This window comes from Vidua chalybeata, chromosome 6, assembly GCF_026979565.1.
Source record: "Vidua chalybeata isolate OUT-0048 chromosome 6, bVidCha1 merged haplotype, whole genome shotgun sequence".
NCBI classification, from domain to species: domain Eukaryota; kingdom Metazoa; phylum Chordata; class Aves; order Passeriformes; family Viduidae; genus Vidua; species Vidua chalybeata.
The window spans coordinates 53,825,409-53,849,416 of NC_071535.1; the positions used below are offsets into that span (position 1 = coordinate 53,825,409).

Consider the following 24,008-nt stretch of genomic DNA (forward strand, 5'->3'; position numbering starts at 1 on the left):
AGCAGTGCCAGGCCTTAAAAACCACAGGTCTGTTGTTGCAAACTTTGCTGCTCAAACCAAAAGGTTCCCGTGCCCTCCCCAGGAGCTCACTGAGTTATCCAAGCTGGCAGCAGGACACAAAAGGAGGGTGCAGACAGCTGCTCCAGCAAAGCTGCTCAGGTCGGGTTCTCCTTCCGTGCAGGGGCAACGTGGAGAGGGGGGATGGCACACAACAAGGCAGGAAAGGTCAGGAACAGAGAGCTCTGAGATAAATTGGCTTCAGGCTCCTTGAAAAGAGAGAAGCCACCCACAAGCAACCCTGGGAAGAAAGAGGAGGCTGGGTTTTGAAAGCATTTTAAGCCTTGTTAATGATAACTGAGTTATTATATGCATATATAAAATTAAACAAATCAGGGTTCAAACTGGTCTAACCTCCATCCCCACATAACCTCAGATATAATTAGAACCATGGAACTTTCCTAGCTGTCAATCAATTTCTTCCTTCAGAAGGGCAGGGTGCTGCTCTTTTTCAAATAATGTATAACCAGAATATTTGAAATATCAGATACATGACCAAAGACAACACCTTTAAGTGCTCTGAAAGTGCTAAGCATTATTTTCTAAAATAAAAAAATTCCTAAACGAGGGAAAAAAACCCAGATTTTCATAAAAAAAAATTAGGAAGACCCACACACCTTCCACCAAATCAGTAAGCACTGAGACAGCAATAAGAGAAAGGAAACAGAGTAATTTCTTGTGCAGGATTGCTGTTTTGCTTGACACATAAGAAGCAGAGAAATGCTGTTTATGACACCAACAGGAAAGAAGAGAATAATTTTTGATGCCAGGTACTATTGCTATTTTCATTTCTATTAATAAAATGGACATAAATTTGAGACATTTAATGATTCACTAAATCCCACAAAAGGAGGCAGCCTACTGCCCCCAGTAGCAGTGCTTCCCTAGCGCTTGTGCCAAGCTGTTAAGAGAGCAACAAATTCAAGTGCTTTATAAATATTTCTGCAGGACTGTAAATACCCAATTCACTGGGGAATACCTGTGTACACACAGGAAATACCAAAGCTAATGCAACATAAATAGGAGAAAAAAACCCCTGTGTTACCCAGAACTGTTCTGTCTCAAATGCTCTCTCAGGTGTCCACCGTGCATCTACTCTGCACAATTCCATGTTAGATATGGTAACTTAATTTGGAGTATCCCCAGTGCTGAGTCCAGCTGCTGACCACATATCCTCATCAACCTGGCTCCAGCCTCCTAACACCTGAGGTTTTTTTCATGCTGAGATGTTCTAGGATTGCTCTTTTGTCAAGAATTGCGGGCCAGGACTATGGTAAAGGCCAAGGGGAAGCACCAGCATTTGGAGAACTTACAGCCATTCATCACAGCCCAGGCAGAAATGAAAAGTATGAAAGAGCTTTGAGGAATGTGTTTCCCAAATGTTAATTTACACTGACTGCTTTAAGATTACTTGGGAATGATGGGGAGGGTGTAGAAAAAAGAGTGGGAGAAGCTGTTCTGTGGTGGGAAAGGGGTCCCTTCAATTCAGATTTTTGCAATATTAACACCATGGCACCTTGACCATCATCTCACAGCAGGGACTACACAACAGAATGCAGCAGGACTATGTACTTCCAGTATTACAGCCCTTGTTTCCAGTTCCTTCTTACTTTAATCTCTAGCTCCAAAACCACTAATTATTTACAGTCCTTCCCTGACACCTATATAGTGTTAACATTTTTATTCACAAGCTATTGCTACCATCTTCCAACTTATCTTCTCCTTAATCAGTCATTCTACATTTTAGATGTAACTCACTACATGGAAATAGCTGTTCCGAGTGATATAATTTTATCTATTTGTGTTTACACAAAGGACTGTTCATTTCACATTCAGGATCTAACACACAGATAAGCCTTACTGCAGAGGCATAGCTGGGAAAGCTCACTAAATAAAGGACCTTGGGATACCTGTGCTGGTTTTCTCTGGAGTAGAGTTAATTTGCTTCACAGCAGCTGATATGGAGGCATGGTTTGGATTTGTGCTAGGAACAGTGCTGATAATACAGGGATGGATGAGTTGCTGCTGAGCAGGGCTTGCACAGAGTCAAGCTCTTACTGCTCCTCCTGCCACTCCACCAGCAAAGCAGGCTGGGGGTACACAAAAAGTGGGGAAAAGAAACAGGTGGGACAGCTGATCCCAGCTGACCCAAGGGACCATATGGTGTCATGCTCTGCATATTAAGCTGGGGGGCACATCTGGAGTGATGCCAGACAGAAGCACAATTTTTCTTAAGAATGAAAACACAAAAGTAGAGCACTTATCCTACTTCAAATCATTGCTGTACAAAGAGAAATGCTAAAGGTTTCCCAAAATTCATCATTCATCCCATACTGGAAAGAATATTAAGCACACAACAGATGCACCAACCTAGCTCAGACTTGGACATTCACAGAAGAAACACTGTAGATAAAACTTTGACTTTTCCATTACGTACAAGGTTAATCCCTGTTCCACAACCCCATTTACAGGGTTAGCTATCTGAAAAGTAGCAGTCTCATCTGAAAGAGATATCCAGGAAGGAACTGGTTTCTTATTTTCCCCTGAAAACAGGAAATTCTTCCCAGAAGGGGCAAGACAAAGTGTTAGTCCTTGTTGGGGGCTGAAGTAAGTGCAGAGCCACTACAGGTACTCTAAGTAAGAAACACTGCAAACACATGTACCCAAAACTGCAGTGGTAATCAAATAAATTACTCATGCACACCAAAAAAAAAAAATTAAAAAAAAAAATCAGAACAGCCTCTGGACCTCCCCTGAAATACCAGACAGACCCTTGCATAAGCAGTGAGTCAATATTACAGACAACAAGCTTCACAAGAAAATGTGTGCCAGAACAAATCACCCACACTGTGATTGTTGCCATTTCTTTCCAGGTTTCCCCATGGGAATCTACAAAATTTTTATTTACAAGAAGAGCAAACACACCCCATTAGCAAAACTATCAATGACATCATTAGTTTGTTTCTACAGCCCATAATTATGTGCACAACAGACCACAGGGTAGCACCAAAAGCAGGAGGCCATGGATCCCAGCTTTTATGCTTTTGGTACCACAAGCAAGGAAAATACTGGGGAAAAGACCTATCCAGCAAACCCTGAACAACCTCAACACAAAAAAACCCAAACTAGTATCAGCAGAAAGAGACAAGTAACTGCCTGAAAAATAGGAAAAAGGTTACTGAAGTAATATTCTTTACTTTGAATTGCCTACAGCAAGAAAGACCCACTCCAAAGACACTACTCCACCTTAGTCACTCTAAGTGCATTTATATAAATAAACTTAACAATTAGATTGTTCACCTGTGACCACTATAACAAGACTTATTTTAACCTTTTAAACTTTGGGTTTACCCTTTCTCACAGAGAACATGTTTGAGCTTAATCTGAAGTGAATATTAATCCTAAACCTCCAATTACACCATCACACTCTCAGTAAACACTAATACAACTGGTGTTATAAAATAAGGGGCTAATTTTGTATGGAAGGAAGTTTCAAAAAGGCACAAACTTTTGGGAAGTCACAACCCAAATACCCCACTGTACTATCTAGATTATGAGTACAACTCAGCAAGGGGTCATTGCACATCACCCACTGTGATTCTTCACAAAGATTCCACAGAACCAATCCTTACATCTTACACAAAATTAATGGAAAAATAAAGCCTCATGAAGCCATCTGCACAGAAGAAATATGAAAACTATCATTAAGGATACTAGAGTTTCTTAATTTTTGGACAGGGAGAAAATTGAGCATTTTTCTATTTTTAAGACATAGCACTTGTCACTTCATTGTACTTGTGGCCAAAAAAGATTTTCAAGTACAAATTTAAATGGCAATTTTCTTTGCAACCATAACCTTTAAAATAAGTAGGTACTTAATGACAGAGCAACTGTCCAAATCTTCTAGAGACACTGGAATGAGGAAGCAGCAAGCTACAATTTGTTGGGATTTTTCTTAAAGCTCATTATTTCTTCCAGTATTTGGAACAGCTGGTAAAAGTAATCATTTGGCAAGGTCTGTCAAGGGATTTTTTAAAAAGTGTATTTGCTATGGTAGATTACATACTTTAAACCAAAATGAAAGGCTGAAACATACAAATATTTATGAAAGAACAGGGGGACCGTTCAGCCTTCCAAATTGTGCAATAAATATGCATGCACACACGTTAGTTCAGATGAACACATCCCTTCCATTTTATGCTCCACTATTTAATTCTTTTCACAGATCCATCTTCACAACCTTAAAGAGTCATGGAAATGCTGTGGACATGCAACACAGTTCTATATATCATAATAATAATAATGTATTATTAATCATTAGTAATAATAATATCAATGCTATTATTAATAATATCAACACTATTAATAATACAATTAACCAGTAAACCACACACCACCCACTGCCCTGAAGATCTCAGGAACAAACATGCTGGTGCTCTACACTGATGTGAGAAAGCCCTGATGCCCACATCACATGTACCACCCAAGGAGACTGTTATGTTCCTATGTCCACATGGATAAGGACAGCTTTCAAGTCTTGCTGGCATTGTTTGAAATGCTTTCTAAAGTCATGTCGTGAAAACTCAGCATTTTCTTTTCTTCTGGAGAGCCACTATAAATTTCATCTGGGATACCGATTTGCACCGACCAAACAATTTTTGGTGCACAGAAATGATGTTCCTCTTTGTGATAAGAGGGAAAGAAGATTCACCAGAAGTCATTAACCTCTTTAGAAAACATACAGGAGGAATTACTGCAACCCCTGGATGAGCTTGGAATCCAACTGCAATAGGAGACACACACAACATGGGATAAGTGGAGCTGTCTATCATTAGCCTCATTGACAGAGACTCAGTTTAAAAACACCACCAAGCCTGGTAAGCAGCTGCTTGGCAAGACAGTGTTTAGACAGCCAGCTGACTTTTGAATTCCAGCCCAAAAGATGCAGCCTCATTTCTACTGATGTTTGTTGCTGAGCTTTTCTTTTTTCTGCACTATTGTAAATTTATCCAAAATATCAAAAACCAACATTTTAAGCTTCTACTTGTACTTAAGGAATATCACTAGAGTTTGCACCAACTTGTTCTCCAGCAGAAGGCTACAAATAAGATGTTTTCCTGCTCTTAGAAGTCCATTGAAAAAAAATACTTCTTCAGCAACATCCTTGTTACACCATTGGAGGAAAACACATCATTCCTAAGGACACAATGACACTCCCAGCCTTATCCCATCAGTTCAGATGGGCATTGAAAAGTTTTGACTAACTTGGATGCACCACTGAACAAAATCTAATCTTAAATGAAAAGATATAGAAAGAGGAGTGCTAATTAAGTTCTCCCTCTGGTTCATTCCTTGCCATTACAGAGCCATGGAATTAGAGATGTCAGCTGACCCGTGGAATTCAGAGGTACCTCAAAAAGCCTTATTTCAGACTACTTAAACATTCAAACCTTGCAGTAATGGTTACACTGGGAACCTGAGAGGCAACAACCACAGATTAAGTGTTTCTAGATATGGACCTGTTTTCTTTCTATACATTACCCTTGTATTTTCAATGCTATTTAGCAAAATATTCATGATCTTTCAAAGGTCTAGAATGACCATTTAGATCTAGAATGATCCAATAAAACCAGAATACAGCTAGGAAAGAAACTAAAGTACAAAGGTTTTAATCTAAACTCAATATATCCAGTATTTACTTGAAGCAACAGATGGGCCAGAAAATACTTTTTGTGGCTTTCTCCTAGTAGCCCACAACTCCTGGTCCTGTGCCTATACCAGACCTCACCACTAAATAACAGAGGTGCCAAGGACTGTATGTTAAAGCAGGAGAGAAGAACCACAAGAATTTGATGGGGAACTGCTGACAGTACATGATCAAAATTACACTAATTGACTAAACTTTTGGACTAACTTTCAAAATGCATGTTCAAGGACAAGTCATACACATTGTTCTTGACTAAGACAGGTATTTCAGCTACCAACCACACAGGTTAAGCAAGAAGGAAACACTTCTTTATCTACTGGCTTTTTTATTACTCACTCACTGGTGTGTATTTTAAATCAACTCATATTACTAAAATGGATTCCTTTATGTGGTGAAATTATATGAACAATAATACATAAGTTTCTCTGCTAGAATAGCTGCCCCTAGTGCAGCCATTGGAGTGCTCAAATTGGCAATAGACACAGCGCTCATTTGCCAGTGGCATCACACCCAAGCCTTGAATTCACCAAGAAAAAAATTTATTTCTTTAGGAAAATAGACCCTGTCAGAATCAATATCAAAGTTAGCAATTCCCTATTCAACAGGGAATCTTTTCAACTGAATATGAGGATCTCAGACTAAGCCATTAACTTGCAAAGGCTCAGAACAGAGAGCTTCCCAGTCCCACATTCAAAGCAAAGCGACCATCATGCAATTTGTAAATGCAGCACAATAGGCCAGTTCTGCTTTCCAAACCACTGCCAGACTTGTTCCCATGCACAGCAGCACTCATCCCCAAGCATTTTAATGAAATATCAACTATTTCTGATGGAAAAGATATGCACTGTTTTGTGGCTGATATTCATAGGAATTCTCATGTTATTCTGTGCTTCACTCCTTGGCTCTAAGCCATTAATTGCAAATGACCGTGCTGCTGGGGAAAGTGCACCTTTGGAAATGCAAGACTGGAAAACCCTGGAGTTTCATGGCAAGTATTTTTCTATTTGGATAGTATCAGGGCTCCAGCAAGCATGACCACTGGGTATCACCTTTCTCAGGCCTCTCTAGATGTATTTCAGGAGCTTACCCTGGCCTAAAATGGCCAGGATACCTCAAGGACAAGTTTAAAAAGAACAAGAGCAAAATAAAGCCCCTTATGCAAGGGCTCAAATGAGAAAATCCATTTTTTGTTGGAGCATATTAGCATAATCACAATACCTTGCTTTTGTTAGACAGAAAATTCTTCTGTTGATCATAGAAGGAAACTCATAGCAGACTCAGAAGAGTCTAACTCAGACTTACAAATTCCAAGTCCCTGGGAAATAACACAGACTTTAACATCACCACTGCCTATCTCCAGCAAAATGCAAATTAGGTTGTGAAAAAGAATACAAACTCCTTCCCTCTTCTAAAAACCAACAAATTCCCAGCTTTTTTGTATCTCTTTCTCTAGTTTACTGTGCTCTGTTGCTGAGGCTTGGATGAACCACTGGGGTCATGGAGTACAAATACAATTTATGTCAGCCAAAAATTGGAAAGGCTATATCTAAAACCCCCAGCAGAATATATGCTGAAACACAGTGAGCCATTATAAAGCTGTTCCAAGCTCTGCCAAGCTTCTTGGTTCTCCATTTTCCTTGCTTCAGTGGAGAAGGAAGGAACTGAGGCAATTATTGTTCCAAAAACACTAGTGCATCTTTATAGACAGAAAGATCCAGGCAAAACCAGCCCCTTTTATTTCTGGTTTCAGTTTGGTGTGCACCTTTCCACAAAGAAACAATGGAGTGCCTATCCCAGAGCTCTCACCATGTATTTAGACAAACAAAGATGGAGTTTGCAAGGACACAAACTTTTCACAATTTAACAGTTTTTCATTTGCCTTGTGTGTATACTTTTGAAATGCAGGTCAGAGTCAAATAGTCAATGCAAAAGGAAATAATGTGAGCTTTTTTAGTGAGAGCACTGTATTGTTTCTCTGCTGTTCTTATATATCTGCAAAAGTAACTTGTTCCAACTGCGTTTTTCCTCCTTGGAGCACAAGATTTGCTACTCAACAACCTTCCCCTTCCAAGGCTACAGAGAGAAAGGGAGTAAATTTGTATCATTCTTCCTTTGTATGAGGATTTCCACAGTGGTGTGAATTTTGTTTAAATTCATTTTCAAAAATAATTTTCCCTGCTCCTATAGCCCTGTGTGGGCTCATATCCCAGCATGCAGCAGCTTTAGAAAAAACTCGTAGAATATATCGCCTTTGGTACAATATTCATAGAAGGCTCAAAATACTTCAGAGGAAGGAATGACTGAAAGGCTTTTACATAGTCACAATCCTGTTCCATTGAACTTGCATCCCTCCCATCATCATCTCATAGCTCAGTTTTACTGAAATACTCCTGCATCTTCTCTGCTGGCCTCTGCTTTTATCCAGAACTTTTCTGGATAAAAAGCCCCTCTGTTTCTGGGGGAACAGATATCCCCCTCCTGCCTAACCACTTGCATCACTAAGGAAATCATCCCCTTGATTGCCCTAACAGTACATTAGCAGTTAAAAATATATATGTTCTACCACTTAGGCTTGCGTGCCTGAAAGAGCAGATGATGCCCACTCAAGCAGCTTTTCTATACTCAGATCCCCCATCAATTTCAATGCAAATTCCCCACGGAGAATGACTACAAAGACTGGGCTCCTGCAAATATTTCTAGCATAATTCAACTCGGTTAATGAAGTAACCATAACACAAACCAGAAAGAATACCAGTTTAATATGTCAGTCCTTCGCCACATGAATAGAAATTATTATATACACATAGATATCATCTAAATCATGAAACAACTACAGGCTCTGCATTGCTAAATAGTGCAGCTGTAACAACAAAAAAAAAAAACCTTTGAATCTTGAAAGGTAAAGATGTTTAACAGACAAACAGTAGAAAACCTAAACTTCACTTTAGGGAAAGAAAAGTGAGGAAAATCAGCATAGGTGACCTATCTATGGTTCAGTTTCTCTTGAGTAGATACAGTGATATGCAAACTACTTCAATACTAGCAGAAATGAAAAAAAAGTGCTTCAGGTTAAATGCCATTGACTAAAAAAAATAAAATACAGCAAATGAAGGACATGTACTCACATGAAAGGTATCCAAGTATGATAATAGTACCCATCTCTTAATTTCCAATAATCAGTTTTACACTTTTTACACATTGCCTGAGAGATAAGTGCCTAGCACTGAATGCTTATCAGTGCACACATTGGCAATTTCAAGCAGCTTTGCTCAGGAAAAACAAGATTTCTAAGCTGCAGTCATCTCATTTTTACAAGCATCTGCTTTCTTTATTGCTTTAGGATTTAACATTCAAAAGGGTATATACAGCACCTAGTGATTTAAAAGATTTTCTTCCTCATGGGAAAATCCTTAAAAAATATGCTTCTGTGTTCATATGCTTGCACTTCAGTTGTATTATGGAAACTGACAGAAATTAACCTAAAACCTTACATTCTACTCTCATGACTACATAAAAGTAATACTTCAATCTACTACTCCTATCCTGCTTTTCCAAAAACAAAACAAAACAAAAAAAAAAAAAAAAACCCACACCAAAAAAAAAAAAACAACCCACAAAAAACCCACTTGAATTATAGACAATGTGTGAAGTCAATGATATTAATTCCCTAATTAGATATTCTTTTCCCATTACCCAAAAAATACGTATTTGATGCAATGGAAGTGTGCACAACACGTTATTATTCACTGTCAACAATGTGAAAGGTTGCAAAGATAACTACTCATAGGTATAGAATCTGGGCACATAGCCAAAAAGAAAAAAAAACCAAAACACATATATGGATATTAAGTTACCATCAATGGTTACGAATAGTTCTTGGCTTCCAAAGTTCAGCACTCAAACATCTGACATGCTGCCTGGATCTGCCTCACAAAGGCCTTGATTTCAGAGGGCTTTAACTGCACCGTTAAACTGCTCGGGGAACAAGCAGAGCACTGCCACGTACTCTGACCGACAACATGCTTGGACTGTAGACACTCAAGTTAAGGTATTGGAGCCTAAGACTCAATTTTGAACCATTTGCTGAAGTCCACAGTCACATTTTCCACTCAGACATTAAGGATGAAACAAGCCTATTAAACAGTCACCACATTGTTTTATGGTATCTTTGACATTATCTGCAAAGGAGACAACACTACATTACAAATAAAAACAAACAGTCCTTATCCAGCCATTAAACACAAATCAAGACTGAATGCTTACATTATTTAGAGGCTGTAAAAAATTCTAAATTGAAATCCATTTTCTAGTTTAATAGGAATGGATATAGGAATGGAAAATAACTCATAACATAAAAAGCACTCTAGATTACTAATCTTAATTGGCAACAAAATATTATCACTGAAGTTCATCAAAGCAATTGACTTGCAATAGAATAATTTTGGCACACTATTTTCTTTCAGAAGAAAATTAGCCATTCCAAATTCCCAGATGAATTTGGTCACGATAACTGGACACCCCTTGAGCTGGCTAAAAACACGTGCAAGCTTTAAGGAAACATAATTAGCCCCTGTTGTATCCTCCGAGGACCACACTAACAGACTTTACATCACCTCTCTTCAAAAACCCAGCTGGGGCAGCAGCTACAACACACTCTGGGGCACTTCTGGCAGTGTGGGGTTGTTGATGTCCATGTGGGGGTTTGTCAGGGATGGGGGTTGTCCACCTGCCCCCAGAAACAGATGCACCTGAGGAACTGCTGGGTGAATGCAGCACATCTACCAGCATAGACTGTGGGGCACACAGCACCTGCCAGGGCTGAGACAGGACAGACTCTGTCCTCCTCTCTCCCTTCCCTAGCTTAGACTCCCCCATCCCAGACAAGATTCACTGAAAAATAAGAAAACCCATTTTTCTCTGCCCTGAATATTTAAAATACACCTGCTGAAAAGGCTTACCATAGAAGCTGCTATCAGAACCACTACTGCAACCCAAAGAAGCAGGACATGAGAGACCTTTATACTATGCTTTCATCCAAAATCATGAGATCTATTAAATAAATTAGTGGCTTACTTGGAAGATACCTAGCAAGATAAACTAATTAGCATGTATGATTTCTTTATACACACATTCCCTCTTGAGACATTCAAAACCTCTTGGAACAATCTTAATCCTAAATCCTTCTGCACTTAATAGTGACCAGCTTTTACTGCAGAGGAAGTGTTATCAGTCATGTTCCAGCTCCCTACGGCAGAGGAAATGACAGGGAGGAGAGGACAGCAGTTACTTCATCATCTTCAAAAACATGTACACCTGATGCAGATTAGACAAAGCTCTTGAGCTGTCCTTGCTCCCCAGGAGCACAGGGCAGCACCAGAGTGGGATCACCTCCATTTCCACACACACCTCCGGCTCTGTGGGACATTTCTCTCAGCCCAGTTTCTCTTTTCAGAGCACACCAAAACTCTGTACAGACAGGAACTGTCTGCACCTCAATGCACACATGAAAAGCCACTATGGAACAGTAAAAAAACCAAAACTATTATGTATGGAGCAGTACAGTCATTTACAGGCTGCAGAGTATTGTGGTTTTCTTGTGGTTTCTAAGAGGGTTTTTTTTGTTTGTTTAGGGGGGTTTTGTTATTGTTTAGAAATAAGGACACTTCAATTTTGAAGCAGATTTCCTCCTATGAGGTGAATGCTTGCATCACACTTGCTTTCCATGTGTCTTGTGTTCTTTCCTGCAAGACTCAAAGAAGTATTTCTCATAATTTATCAAGATTATCCAGTTCCAACTTCTGTTATACTAACACCAGCAAAAACCCCAAATAAAAAAACAAAATCAGCACTGCAAGAACAAGCCAGTTCTCCTCCACCTTCCCATCCTTCATCACTTTTCTATTCTCCCAAAGATCAGCCAGAGACCTTGGAGCTACACTGCCTAAAAGCCACACAAGGCCATGCTCACAGCTGGATTAATTTGAAAATTATGCCCAACTCCAAAAGGCAAAAAAAAACCCACAACCGAAAAAAAAAAATTAGCTTAATCCAAGAGGAATCCAATAGTGGGAGCTGTGTGTCTCAGATATTCTCATCTGCGTAGGGCAGCACTGAAGGGGTCACCCAAACAAGTCAGCCCTTGTAATGTGAAGCTGCAGCAGCAGCAGGAGAGGCAGACAGATCAGCCCAACCCATGTGACACAATCAGATTGTGAAGGGTTCTTTTGGTTGAACTTTTTAGTAAAGCTCTAGAAATGCTTCTTGCTATTGGAACATAGCCAGGCTGGGCCAATTATCACCACCCAGCTGCAGCACTTCCCAACCCAGATCATGCCAAAACAACCTAGAGAACCAGAGTGGGAGGGTTTTCTCTCGCACATCAGCACTTCACACACTCCCCTCCTGAACCACAGAGCTCCACCTTTCCTGCTATTATTTCCAACTGGCAATTGGAAACTAACGTTCTCCTCTATGAAGATATATGTACTGAAAAATCCAACAGCTACATCTACAAGCCAAAAATATATTACCTACAGATAAAGACAGGTGAATACAGAAGACTAAAAACATTGTATTTATGACATTATTGATCACAATGTATGTTACAAAATCTGGATTTCCTCTTAATGCCACACAGTACGTGTCTTCTTTCTCATTGTGATTCTGCCAAAGTATTAGACACACTGACTTCACACTCAGCCACTGTAAATACAGTGCATGACATTAGACCACCCACCATCAATTCCAAGTTCCAGGCTCTTAGGAAAGCAATTATCTGCTATCTATCCAGAAAGGCCCTTGCCTGTACATGCTTCCATCTACTTTGGCATTTCAATGTGCTGTGCTGCAATTCAGGTTACTCCATAGTTTACACAAGGTGAAAAATCTCCCCCACACTCACCTTTCATCCTCTGCCAGCTGGTCTATTATGCCATGTCATCTGAGTTTTAAAAGGATGCACCCATGTATTTATTTCCCCCACCTGATAAATATTTATGAATATTTTATTCCAGCCCTGACACATACACACTATAACTGATATTCCCTTTAGTTAAGCATCTTAAAGGAAAAGGAGTTTGAAGACAGGCTACTCCTATTGCCAAGCCTGAGCTCCAGCAGTCAGCTTATTAATAAAAATGATGCCATTTGGAAGGTAAATTAAAGAGACAACAACAACAACCCAACACATAAGATTAATATGAGTTTCACATCAATGGAGTGCAGTATTTAAAACCTGCAAAAATTAAATGTTTGAAATAAAGATCTCTTCTGGTGTTTTGTGGTGATATTTTCATTCACAGAATGTGAGCTATCAGCCTGAATAACATTATGCAATTAAGAGATGGCTGATGCAACTTTCATTCATTTCTAATATGTTGATTTTGATCAAGGCTGATATGGTAAGGGCACACTTTCAATAACTGAATTAGCACCATCTAGTTTTTGTTTGATCAGTTTAACATTCATGTTATGAACCAATAGTGCAATAACAGAACAACTGAGGTCCAGTTCATGCTCATATCACAAAAAAATTTTAATACAATCCAACTTTACTTACCCTAAGCCTTGCAAATCTGTGATCTCTCCAGTTTCTAACCACTATCATTCCTACTGTGTTCACAGGATTTACTTTAAAAATTTGAGTATCACAGTACTAAATTGACGACATTTTAAAAATTCATTACCTTGTTTGACACGATACAGCAAACATCAATGAAGAAAACAAGGCATCTGAATTAGGAGACTTCAGGGAGAGACAGTGAAATAACACAGGCAATTCCATCTGCCTTGTTACATTTTTGGAGTAGTCATATCGGATGTATGTTGTTTATCCAAAACAAATCCTCCAAGTTACTGAGGATCTGATAGTCACTGCTGTCATCACAATGAAGAACTGAAAGACTTTAGAAAATAAACTGCAAGCTAAATGCTTGCAGCATGTAGAATTCTCATGTTCCACCTGTAAGTGACATTTTTCAAGCTTACCTTGTCTCTATCAATTTCTCAACTGTTATCAGATGTCAGAAGCTACTCTCTTGCCCCTCAGCTCCCTTGAATACAACTCCTTTTTTTAGTGCAGAAAACTTGAAAAATCGCTATGCAAGTCTGAGTACATATTTATTACCATCAATGTGCGATAGCCTCAAGAGACATCCACGCATCATAATCTGTTAGCAAGAAAAGGAATCAGTCTTCAATACCATGCTATTTTTTCCCTAATGCTGGAAGAACAAGCTAATTTGTAAGCCAGATCATTTCTTTCTAAAGGATGAATGACAGTCTTCTGCAAAGAAGGGATTTTTATAATTCTACCACAAAAAGGGCAAGATTTTTTTTCACTCTACCACAAAATCATGTCCACCCTCTCACTGCCTTTTACTTCCATGGAGATGTTGCAGGAGTCTCTAAGTCTCACAAAAATGGGTCTGGTTCCCATCAGGAGCTGCAGTAGACTCCTGAGCAGTTGGAGAAATGTTGAGGTATCTGCACTGGCTCCATCTCCCCATAATGCTGTGCACAGAGACCATGGGTCACCGTCACATCCTTCCTCTGGGTTACCCTGCATTGCCAGATAAAGAGCAGAAACAGAGAGTGCACTGACTGGCAAAAGGGTTTGTGCAAGAAAAGGCAAGAAACTCAGATGTATTATCCCTTCCAGTCTTCCTCTGCACAGGGAAATTGCGACTTGATCTAGGAAACAATAATAAGGTACTGCATTGCAAAGGGAATTCAGCTTGGAGAATAAGTTCACTTAGTCCAGCAGCCTTCTACAAGTTATTTTAGAGTTAGACCAATATGACCTTAAATAATTTTAGAAGAAAATATCCATTTTCATCTGTAACACACCTATTTTCCTGCCAGGTTCTGTTACATTTTAAGTATTCCTCTTAACAATCCCTTGAAAGTAACACGTGAACCTGAATGCAAACACAGACATATGATGCTTTTCAAGCAGGAAAACCTAAGAAATACACATTTGTAACACTCATCAAGAATTTCTTCATCTGCCCTGCACCAGTAAATATGCTTAAAGTTGTCTGTTGTACTGGATCTACACCTTAACAGAGAAACCTAATTTCTTTGTTAAAGAATATACTAGAGCTTTGCTGCTACTGGAAGCTGTCACTAGTATTTGCTTCTTAAAGTTATGAATTGCTGCAGTGTGCAAACATAAATAAATCTATACCGCATCTGTCAAACTAGACTATAATCAACCAGAAAAACCCCTAACACTGAGTGCCTAAAAATAAATACTGACAAATGCATGTCTGTCTCTCCCTAATGCCTCCCTTTCTGGAAGATCCTTGAGTCTGGAAGACTCCAAGCTTTGTAATACACACAAAAATTAGTAAAGAAGTCTGAATTATCACAGAGACTATTTCCTGTACACTCCTTCCTCATTTTCCTTATTCCCTTTCCTACCACTCCTTTCACCAGGAATATCACAATAGATAGCAGACCTCAGGGATATCAAATTTGCTTCCAGGCACAGACATAACAAGAGGCAATGTCTGACTGTTCAATCTGAATTTCCCAGCTATTTAGGTTTTGAAGTATTTCATACCATGGCCCACACATTATTCCAAGTGACAATTACTTCAAAGCCAGAGGGTAGCCATTTGCATAATAATGAACATTTTTCTAAGGAGGTGTGCAGGAAACTACACGCTAATGAGTCAGAATGTATATTATCTGAAAGTCATACTTGCTTTACAAAAATAATTAAAAACACAACCTCTAGTGTTTACCTTCTTGAGCCTTTTATGTAACAGACAGAGACACCTGTCCTACTAAATGCACAGGACATAGAATTAATTTTTGCAACACTTACTGCTGGCCAAGGGTCTATGTACAAATCACGAACGGGGCGGGTCTGCTGAGGAACACGCCTTGGTTTCCTAAAACCCTCTCATTTTAATGATTCCCACAACACTGAGTCATGTGACACAACAGACACATTGGACTTTTCCCATGTGTAAGGGCTGGGAAGTGGGCTGGCTCCTGAAGCAGTGCATCAGGTGAAATGCACTGAAAACATGGCACAGAAAACATGGGTTTGCTACATCTTAATCACAGAAAGAATGAGGGAAATGCAGCAACTTCTGCTAAACCACTGTAAAAGAAGGGAATGAGAGACAAAGTGCATGTCACAGCTGCAGAAGCATTTCCAGGAACACTCTGGGGGTAAATTTTCTTACAATCTAAGTAGTAACAGAATTTTTTTTACTAAGCAGAGAGTTCTCTTTAGCATCCTACAACCCTATTTAATATCAGAAGATAACTTTATTTTCAAACAAGTGTTCTTATAATCCAAAGAATACACCCTATACTACATCACACTTACCTGTATTTACTGCTTGAGCCTTTTGGTTTCATTACCTTTGAAATTAGACTGATGAAGCCATTAGGATCTTAGATATAAAATCTTCCTTTATACCACAGGATGTGGAAAACTGGAGTAAGAGGCTCACTAATGCACTGAGCCACAGCTACAGCATCATATCCAGCTTTCACTCTTTAGCCCACTCTCACAAGGGCCCCAGACAAGGCACCCTAAAGTCAGCTAGAGGAAACAGAATATATAATCCACCCCAGACTGGAGATTTTCCACAGAATCAAGATGTCTGCCTAAATTTGGAAATATCCCAGCTAATTTATGACCATTAATACTCATAGTCATCCAAGATAAGAACAATAATCATACAGAATGCCTTAGGGTTTTAAAGCCTGTTGTCAGTAGCAGCAGCTGGAAGAAGGGCTGAATTTCTTTCCTACGCACAAGGCAAGCAGCTGATGCATCATCATATTGCTGGGTTTCTGTCCAGCTCTGAAAGATCAGCTATTGATCACTGCCACTGGCAGTACAGCACACCAGACACTGCTGGAGGATTTGAATGAGCAGATCACACCAGTGTAGTCTTAATCTACCATCACAGAAGAGGGTGGAGGGAAAACCAGTTTAAAACTACATGCTATCTACATAGCATGCACACAAATGGAAGCAGGGAAGTTCTTCCAGGCATGAGGAGAGTCAGGGTGCCATATAAACTCCTCATCAGCACTGATGCTCACTTTTTTCAGCCTGGAAATAACCAACTCTTCCATATTATTCATGACAATTTCAGCAAACAGAAATCATTTCTTGCCTGATTTTGTACTATTAACAACAGCATCAGCACTTATCTGCTGTGTAATCTGTCTACATGCAAGCATTTTCAGAGGCATGCATGCCCGAACTTTGAAATAAACCCTCAAGAATAATTGTTCTGCTTTTTGTTCATGTGGGGGAAGGGGGATATCAGGCTCCCCCAAGTATATTGTAAATCACTCCCATCCTCTATTTTTGGTTAAGACAGAGATCCAAAACTGGGCATACTGCTCAGAGAGTGCCATCAGCAAATTTGTAAAAGGTGCCACAGATGTTTTCCACAGAGATTTCCAGAGTCCTATCCTTGTAGCATAATGCTTCATTCACATTTCTCCCATCACTTCATAGCCACAGCATCAGCAGCAGTTGTTTATGCATCTCAATCAGCTCCTTGGTTTCATCTGATCAGCTTCATTCCCTCCCTCCCAAAGAGGCTTTAAGCCACAGTTCATGTGGAAAGCCATGATTGTCCTGCATGGCTTAAGCCACCTGCTTGCACATGGGTATTTCTTCCACATTCTTGGAACTTCAGCTGAAACTCCTCAGTCAGGTTATTTTTGAGATAATGAACTTCACTTGGTATGAGGAAGAGAAATAGCATATGTACCTGTGCCACATATGTTTTACTTACTTTACAAAACAGAGGTAAAGCTCAAAAATGTGGCCAAGCCTAAGACCTCAAGAAATCACACAGGAGCTTTTTTCACTGTACAGTAACGCAGACATGGGGAATGGTCAAGGCAAAGAGATGAAAGACTGACAGCATTACACGAGTCAGTTCTAGTGGAGACTATGCCACAGAGTCGTCAGAAGTCCACATGAAATTGCAGTCTAATCTTTGATTGGTTGACATCACCATAGATCCTCTGTATCACATCCTAACATAAACTTATACAAATTGGAGAAAAATCACCCTTGAATCTTCAAAAGTTCACAAACTCCTTTAACTAAATAGACATTACAGGAGACATCAGCCGAATAATCAAGATCCTTTGTTTATATTATATAAACATTTTTGACAACATGGAAAATTTCTTCATGATCAGGGTCTGACTGGGAGAGGGCTGGCTATACCAAATCACACTCCTATGACTCTCTCATTAAAACCATTGTAGAAAGAAGTTCCAGATGAAATAGAAGAACGAAATACCTTGTAGCAAACATTAAGGTGAAAATCTGCATAACTAAAATAAACACAACTACCTGTTTCTTTGAGCCAATTTCTCAGTGAAGAGTGGTTTAAAATTGTCACAGACAGCACACCCACAAAAAGGGTTACAGAAGCATCTTTAAGAGCAGGAAACTTATGACCTTAAAGCAGAAGCCAAGCCCTGGAGACACCACCAAGGCACATCCATATAACTAAAATCTCCCAGATCTGATTCTATGATTATAACGTTTAAAGCAAATTTATTAACAATCTTAATTACTGTAATAAAAATATAAAATCCAGTCATGAAATAAAATTCTACAGAGATTGTTATGTTGACAGAAGGTTTTAAATATCTGAAAAATGAAGGAGAAGCTGACATTTTCTCAGTTCTCCCACTCAGTGAATTTTTATTGCATGTGTATTTCCATAAAAACCCAGTTAGTTAAATTATCAAAACACCACAACACAGCTTGCTGTAATTTCATAAGCTAAGTCTTGCTGCAATTTATAAGTGGTTACACTTGAGTGCTTCCACACTGGCTCAGCAGCACAGCACCCAACTGCATTAATGTTTCAGCACAAAATTCTGCTAATAAACACGGTACTCAGCCACCATTACCCTGCTTTAAACAACACAAGCCCTCAGTATAAGCAGGTCAATACATGTGAGACTACTTATGCTCTTTAAACTGACTTTGATATAAAGGTAGCAGCAGAGCATCCTCAAGCAAATGGGAAGTTTATCAATAATAAGGCAGGAAAGACACAAACCCAGGAGAAAGCTAAAGCATATGGCTTCAGTCACGGGTATCACAACAACTGCTCCAACAAAAACAAGTCAAGAGAAAAAGACGCCCCCTGAAAACAGTGTTAGTCGGCTTGTAACACTTAAAAACTGCAGCTCACGCGTTCTTCATTCAAAATAAAAATAATTAAAGAAAAAGAGCTGAGGATGTTTACTACCAAGTAGCAAAAGGGGAAAAAAAATACTAGAAGACCACCGCAAGGTCCAGCACCAGATGCACTTTGCCTCTGTGGCAGCATGCCCAGAGACCTTGAACTGGTATTTCAAAGTCCAGGGCGACAATTTTTTTTTACAATCAAAACCAAAAATGCCCCTTAACCCACACACAAAAGCAATCAACTGCCTATAAGCCTGTGAGGTGCACTACTACCATGCTACTTTCTGTGCTGCTGACAACAAAACACAGTCCTTCCTAAAACAGACCAGCCCAGTACACCAGGTAAGAGCAAATAAATCTCTAATAAAAAATTAAAATCACAGGACAAGCAGAGACAATTGTTTAGTTAGACAAGAGAGAACATCTAAGCATAAAATACACATTTACAGAGATCCTTCCAGAGTCTGAATGCATTTCACAATTCCATTTTACTCATCATTCAGTCAAAGAGGGTTCACTCAGGCAGAGCAGAAGACACTTCTGTCACTATTGAACATACACATTTCTTTAGGATGTCCCACTAACTTAGAGCTGTGGACCTGAATGAAAAGTCAAGAAGAAGGAGAAATGAAGGATGGAAATCAAGTGAAGAAATATTTCATTCAATCATCAGAAGAAAATGCATTTAATCAGAACACAGAGCAGCACTACATTTTTCATAACACAGGACATGAAAACGTACCTAACTAGATTATTTTAGCAGCAGTTTTTACCTTAAATCTTTTCTTCAAAGAAAAAAAATTAAATATCTGAATTCACTGCTCATGAGCAATCATCCATTTTCTACTAAAACAATACTCTATATACAAACTTTACAAAAGACAAAAGATCTGTAGCATCACCTACATTACTCTTGTATTTAAAGACTCTGTGCCAAGGTCATATCCTGGAATAAAGCCTGCTCACTATTCACATTAGTATTCATGTTGGTAATCCTGCTACCTTCAGATGGTCAGCTTACACGGTTGTTAAACCTGTTCAAATTCTTCACTTGTACATTACCAGTTACATGGAATTTAGCTATGTAATTCCCACTAGAGCCAACTTAAGATATGTAGATGGCTGAATTGCTATCCCAAAGATTAATATGAGTCCTTTTAAAATCAGTCTGGGAAGCTGTGGTGAGTGAAAAGAACCTGCTTTGGCTGATTTCAGCAAAGTCAGAGGCAGCCCAGTTTTGAGTTCTTGAAGATCAGTCAACTCATAAAAAGCAAAACCCCATCCCTCTAAAAAACAAACACAAATACTAAATCTTTTCTTGCTTTAATCAATACAGCTACTAAGTTGATACTTAAAAATACACTTAAAAGAAAAAACCAAACAGGAAACTAAGCTTTATTTCTACACCACAAATGCAGACATAGTGTCCTATATTCTACTTGGGAAAGACAAGCCAGATCCATCATCGAGGGCTGTACATACACAGACAGATCTCTTACTGCTGCAGAAACACTGAACAATGGTTGACTTTATGTCCATAAAATATATGGTGATAAAAAGGATAATGCACTCACCTGATTAAAAATGAGCTTGGTCTTATTTCTTCCAGCACAAGCCTCATTTTCAATAACAAAAGAGTGTCTATTGATGATTAATTTCAATGGCCTTTGATCACACATACACCTTTCCCTATCAGAAATCTAAGAACTTTAAGCTTAGAAACACTAAAGTTTACATTACCATTCAACTCCATAATAACAACTGAGTTGCATCAACATTATTATTATTCCAAACTGATTTTTCCCAGTAAGCAGAAGTCTAAGGAAAGCTCTCATCAGTAACCTTTCCCTGAAAAATTCTATAGGAAATGAAATGTAATACTCTATTAAGACTTGTTTTGCAAACAGAAGTGAGAGAGATCACCCAAGCATGCAGAGTCATTAAAATGGATCTTACATATATCATTATAAATTTAATAATCTCCATGACGGCTAGAGTTCAAGTTAAAATGAATGTCAGCAAAGCATGACCAATTGATGTTATCCCAGCTGCCACTGAGCCTCACTTGGGGTTATATTATACATTCAGAGGCCCCATGCTGCATGTGCACCAAACACCCAGAGCCAGGAGCAGATGGGAGATGTAGGCTCCCATACCTATCAGCAAGGAGAGACAGACATAATTGCATATTAATTTTGGTGCATCAAAACAATTACAGCATCCTTTGGTGTCACAGGTCACAAATGTTTTTCCCATCACGCCCCAAATGCAGGATAATGTTGTACACTTCAGAAGGGGGAGGAAAAGTGTTCTAGCAGCCTCCAGAAATTAAGTCAATAGACGGATTTTGTTTCAGCCCTCATTGATTTACTTCAGTCCCAAAATGCTTCCTCGAAAAACGTAGAAGGAAGACCTTGGCAGCTTGTCAGTTAATAGATTATGCTTGGTGCAATTAAGATACATTCAGGAGTTTTATTTTGTTCCCCAAATGCCATTTCTCTCCAAGCAAGCAGCTGCATTTTATCCAATTTCTGAAAGTTTTCCAGGCTGCTTAGATTTCTAATGGAGTGACAGAGAAACCACTTTTATTCTTCAGCAGACCTGATGAAACTGCGACACAAACCTCCCTCTCCCTGAAATTAGACAGTGCTGTTGAACAGCAAAATAATAGCTGACGGTCAATTTTTTTTTTTCTAGCTCAGTTTTCAACTGAAATAAAAATCATACAGGGGAAAGGAGCTCTCCACACAGAGCTGAACATGGCATTTTCTATTCTCCATCAACTCTGCATGGAGGACGACATCATTGATTTATACAGCAGAAACATGTCAAGTTGTAGTGTGCTTCACTGGTGCCAACAAAACAACTTTGGAGTCCCAGTTGTTCACAAGCTACAGTTTTGTCTGAGACAAGGACTTCACTTAGGTCAATTTAATGCACCAACCCATTAGGATGGGATAACTCAACATCACCCTGACACACAGAGCTGCCACAAAGCACTTGTGCAAAATAAGGGCCAACATCTGACATTAAGCACGTTCCACTGTACATTTCGATTCAAGCCAAAATTACATCTGGCAACGACAGCAAAATGCAAACAGTTCCACCAGGACAAGGACACTGACAAGTGCACAACATTCTCAGCAAATGAAAACACCAAACATCAAGAAGGCATTTTTCTAACCACTCCACTAATGATATCAACAGGAAAAAAGAAGCTAAACTTACAACAAATCAATAACCTGACCAGACTCAGTAGGAATCAGTATACTTCATTTGCACTGTATGTCTCTTCATCAACAACCAGCCAGAATTCTAGACATTTTTCCCTTCTTTCACTCATATCACAATTTCCCCTTCCCTCAGCTCTTTGCTCCATACATTGGAAGAAGAGAAAGACAAACATTTTCTAAAACATATAATGAAGAGATCTACAGCTGGCTGAGCAAAGCAAGCAGCAAGTGCAAGTGATAAAAGCATTATGTGGAGCTATTCTGCCACTTGCATCTCCTTCAGTAATTTAAGCAGAAAGTGTTCCCACCTTTTGTCACTTACCCTTTTTTGATCTTCCAGTCCATGTGTCACAATCTTTCTTTTCTGATGTTGGCTGGATTCAGAGCCAGATTCCATTTCCCTGCTACAAAGACTCTTCCAGCCTCTTTAAGCTTTCTCTAAAAATCCATAGTATAAACAACAAAAATCTAAAAATAATTTTAAAAAAGGCAAGACAATTCCTTCAAACCTGGTCCATTGTCTTTTATCATTCTTCTAAATTCCTGTTTGCCATCACTGCTCATTATCCTAACAAGCAGCCATTCTGTGAGCCTCTGTATCCTATAGTAGCTCAGGTGAAGGTTTCCATGTAAGTGCCTTACAGAAGGATGGCAGAGCTGAATCCAAACCCAGTCGTTTGTGCCACATTACTGCTCCATCAGCAGCCTTTTCAGTGCATTCCTGGCACAGATAATTTATATGTCAATAAAGGTGTAAACGTGCACTTAATCCACTGTGTTGATATTATCAGCATCCCTCTCATGGGCCGCCTTCCTCCCATAAATCAATGTAAACACTTCGCAGTGATAACTGCCTTTTGCAAATCTAGCAGGTGTTAATTACGTAAAATCATCCATGCACACTTGTCATCTTCCTCTATGTATTCAAACAAATACCTAGAAGAGGGGGGGGAAAAAAAGCAGTTTTTACCAGCTTGAAAGAAAACACAGCTACTGGTGTTCTTTGTCCACCACCAGGAGCTGCAAGTCAGAACTGATACAATAATTAGATGTTTTGAACATACTACACTCCTCATCCAAGCTACTCAAAATGCTTTGATGCCTGTTTAGAGTGTTACCTTGCCTTTGGGGCTTCTTGCATAAAACCAGCCCAGAATGACAATATTGTACATCAGAGCTGAACCTACTGCAACAACGCTGACTGAAGCCTGCAAGGATCAACTCAAAACTCAGCTCTCCAGGGTTCAGAGTCCCAGACCTAAAGCCAAATCCATTATTCTTCTGGGGTCTCCTACCCAAGGATCTTTCTCCACAGTCTGTAAAGTTAATGAGTGCCACCTTCCAAAATCCTGAGCACGATAATGCAGGAACAAACAGGTTCTACTATGACTTGGGAAGGAAAGCTTAACAGGTCAACCAGCTTAAAATGCTGCTCGTTTTTACTGAGAAGCACAAGTTTACTACAAGAGACAAAGAGTCTCCTGAGTTAATTTGTAAGGTGGGATCAATATCAGCAGGCTTCAGTATGCAGGCACCAGGAAAAACACATTTACTACACTGAATTCCATACTAAAAAGGCTAAACATTAAATCAATTTCAGCCACCTTAGCTAAGCATGGTATAAGAGCACATATTTAGCTGCATGTTGTTACAAGCCTGGTAAGCACCAAAAAATCTAAACCTGTGTCCTATGTAACAAAGGAACTAATAAATAAAAACATCATCACTCTCCCACCACTGAAGGATAAACAGCATAAAAAATAGATTTCTCACAACACAGTGGAAATGCTTGTTCTGCATGCTGACG

The 24,008-nt window shown here is 39.3% G+C and overlaps 1 protein-coding gene across 1 annotated transcript in view; it reads right to left on the reverse strand.

The window, feature by feature from the left end:
• The window catches only part of NAV2 (neuron navigator 2), a 371,538-nt gene extending 348,940 nt beyond the window's left edge, over positions 1 to 22,598 (reverse strand). The window contains exon 1 of the mRNA XM_053946235.1: positions 22,524 to 22,598. Coding sequence (XP_053802210.1) covers positions 22,524 to 22,598 — 75 coding nt within the window. The remainder of the gene's footprint in view (positions 1 to 22,523) is intronic.
• Positions 22,599 to 24,008: the final 1,410 nt, after the last annotated feature.